This window comes from Sphaerulina musiva (genome assembly GCF_000320565.1).
Source record: "Sphaerulina musiva SO2202 unplaced genomic scaffold SEPMUscaffold_69, whole genome shotgun sequence".
NCBI classification, from domain to species: domain Eukaryota; kingdom Fungi; phylum Ascomycota; class Dothideomycetes; order Mycosphaerellales; family Mycosphaerellaceae; genus Sphaerulina; species Sphaerulina musiva.
In genome coordinates, this window is record NW_016017451.1 from 1 (window position 1) to 2,034 (window position 2,034).

Here is a 2,034-nt window from a genome sequence, read left to right on the forward strand (position 1 = left end):
TTCTGTCTCCAGTCTGTCTCGTTCGGTAATAGGCTCTTCTACAAGTATACTTAGTATCTTGTCGATACTTCCCCTAGCTACGAATTCTTACGTACCCCGATTATTCGCTTGATCTATAGCCACCGTATACGCTGCCCTTGCTATATCCTCTAATTCTGTCATCTCCTCGTCAAACTCCTACTGCGACTCCTCTTCTTCATCCTCTCTCTCTATATCTGGTCGACTCTCCTAGAGAGAATCAGGACCCGTCTCCTCCAAATCTGGATAATCGAAAGGATTGTAGTCTTGGCCAAGCGAGATATCTTGATCCTAGGTACCTATATCCTCGTCGCTATACTGAAAATCTGCTTGACTGAGCGGTATACCTAGTTGCCCAAAAGGAAAATCTGAATTCTCGGAAGCCATCTCCTCGTCTTCTTCTTCTTGGGCATTAACATGATCGAGGAGAGCCTAGAGATATTCATCCTCTGTCGTTGGGGGTACCGTATTATCGTCCTGAGCATTCTCCTTGTTAGCTGGAGGATAACCAGTTTGAACGCTAGGATCAGTATCTAGATCGTATTCCGAGCTCTTATCACCGCTCGAAATTACGATAGTCGCCTGCTTCTCACCGTCTGAATCGTTCAAACCCCTATTATCCTAATCGGCGCTAGGAGGATCTTGATCGTTCCCGTCTGTCTAGCTACTAGTATCTGTATTATCCTGATCGGTGCTAGGAGGATCTTGATTGTTCCCGTCTGTCTGGCTACCGGTGTCGCCATTATCCTGATCGGTACTAGGAGGATCTTGATTGTTCCCGTCTGTCTAGCTACCGGTGTCGCTATTATCCTAATCGGTACTAGGAGGATCTTGATTGTTCCCGTCTGTCTGGCCACCGGTGTCGCTATTATCCTGATCGGTGCTAGGAGGATCTTGATTGTTGGCGTCTGTCTAGCTACTAGTACCGGTTTGAGTACCCGTTTGAGCGCTAGGGTTATCGGGATCATCTGAGCTCTCGTCTTCGCTTAAGGACGCGGGAGTCTTCTTTCTCTTCTTCGCAGTCGGCTTCTTTAGAGTTAGCTTCGATTTCGTCTTCTTCGTCTTTGATCGAGGCTTATATATCGTACTCGGGTTGACTAGGCCAGAGCTATAGAGAGCAACTACGTAATTGTCTGGCCAGATATTCCACTCCTTCAGCAGCCTACGAAGACATTCGAGATCTTTCGCTATTACTGTAACTCGCTTGCAGTAGATAGCGAGAAGATTGGCTAACGAAAAGACTTTCGTCACTATGCTCTCGCACTGTTCCTAGAGGATGCCGAGTGCGCTCGCTTAGATCCGTATAGGGAGGTAGTCTTCGGTAAAAAGGATGATAGCATCCCTAACGATGCGTGCGAACGCGAGCTTTAGGATATAGTTTATAACCTCCGTCTGGCATTTTTTAATCTCCTACAAAGCTCCCTCTAAAAGAAATGTTAGTACATGCCGACCATATGTGCCGACTACGTCTGCCGACCAGGTATACTTACTGCCTCTCTTTTTTTGATTTTTCTTTACACCTGCGGATGGAAGCCCTTTCCTACCTGTTGCGCTAGGGAGTCTCTTTCCAGATGTTCGTAGTACCTTTCTGGCGATTGAAAGCTTGCGGCGCGCTGCGAGTAACGGCGCTATAACGATAGCAGCAGCAGGCGGTATAGCAGGCAGAGCAGCAGGCGGAGCAGTAGGCAGAGCAGCAGGCAGAGCAGCAGGCGGAGGCTAGGAGGGGTTGTAGCGGGTAGGGGGCGGGGCGGGAGGGGGGGGGTCAACGAACCAATGTTGATGTCGCAAGTTAGGTTTTTTTGGAAGTAGGGAATACCTTTGAAGGCGGCGGAATTCAGGGTCCAGGGGCGCGACCAATCAGAAGCGAGGGATTCTTTGTCCACGTAGGGTAGGCACCTGCCGTTTTTGGACAATGGAAGTGAGAAATAGTAAAGTGAGATCGCCGGAAATAGGAAATGTTGATATAACGACCGTATAAGCAGTGCCTAGCCCGTAAACAAGAGACCTAGAGATTTA

General features: G+C 48.5%; 2 protein-coding genes across 2 annotated transcripts; both read right to left on the bottom strand.

Moving 5' to 3' along the window:
* Window positions 1-450: 450 nt before the first annotated feature.
* Window positions 451-761, bottom strand: SEPMUDRAFT_121791 (uncharacterized protein; the record flags this gene model as incomplete). The annotated part of the gene is made up of 2 exons (XM_016901731.1): window positions 451-639; window positions 750-761. 2 exons carry the CDS (start codon window positions 759-761, stop codon window positions 451-453), a joined length of 201 nt encoding a protein of 66 aa, XP_016755992.1.
* Window positions 762-930: 169 nt separating this feature from the next.
* On the bottom strand, window positions 931-1,287 carry SEPMUDRAFT_55259 (uncharacterized protein; the record flags this gene model as incomplete). The annotated part of the gene is made up of 1 exon (XM_016909352.1): window positions 931-1,287. A coding segment is annotated over one exon (357 nt), but the record flags the coding sequence as incomplete, so codon positions are not given.
* Window positions 1,288-2,034: the final 747 nt, after the last annotated feature.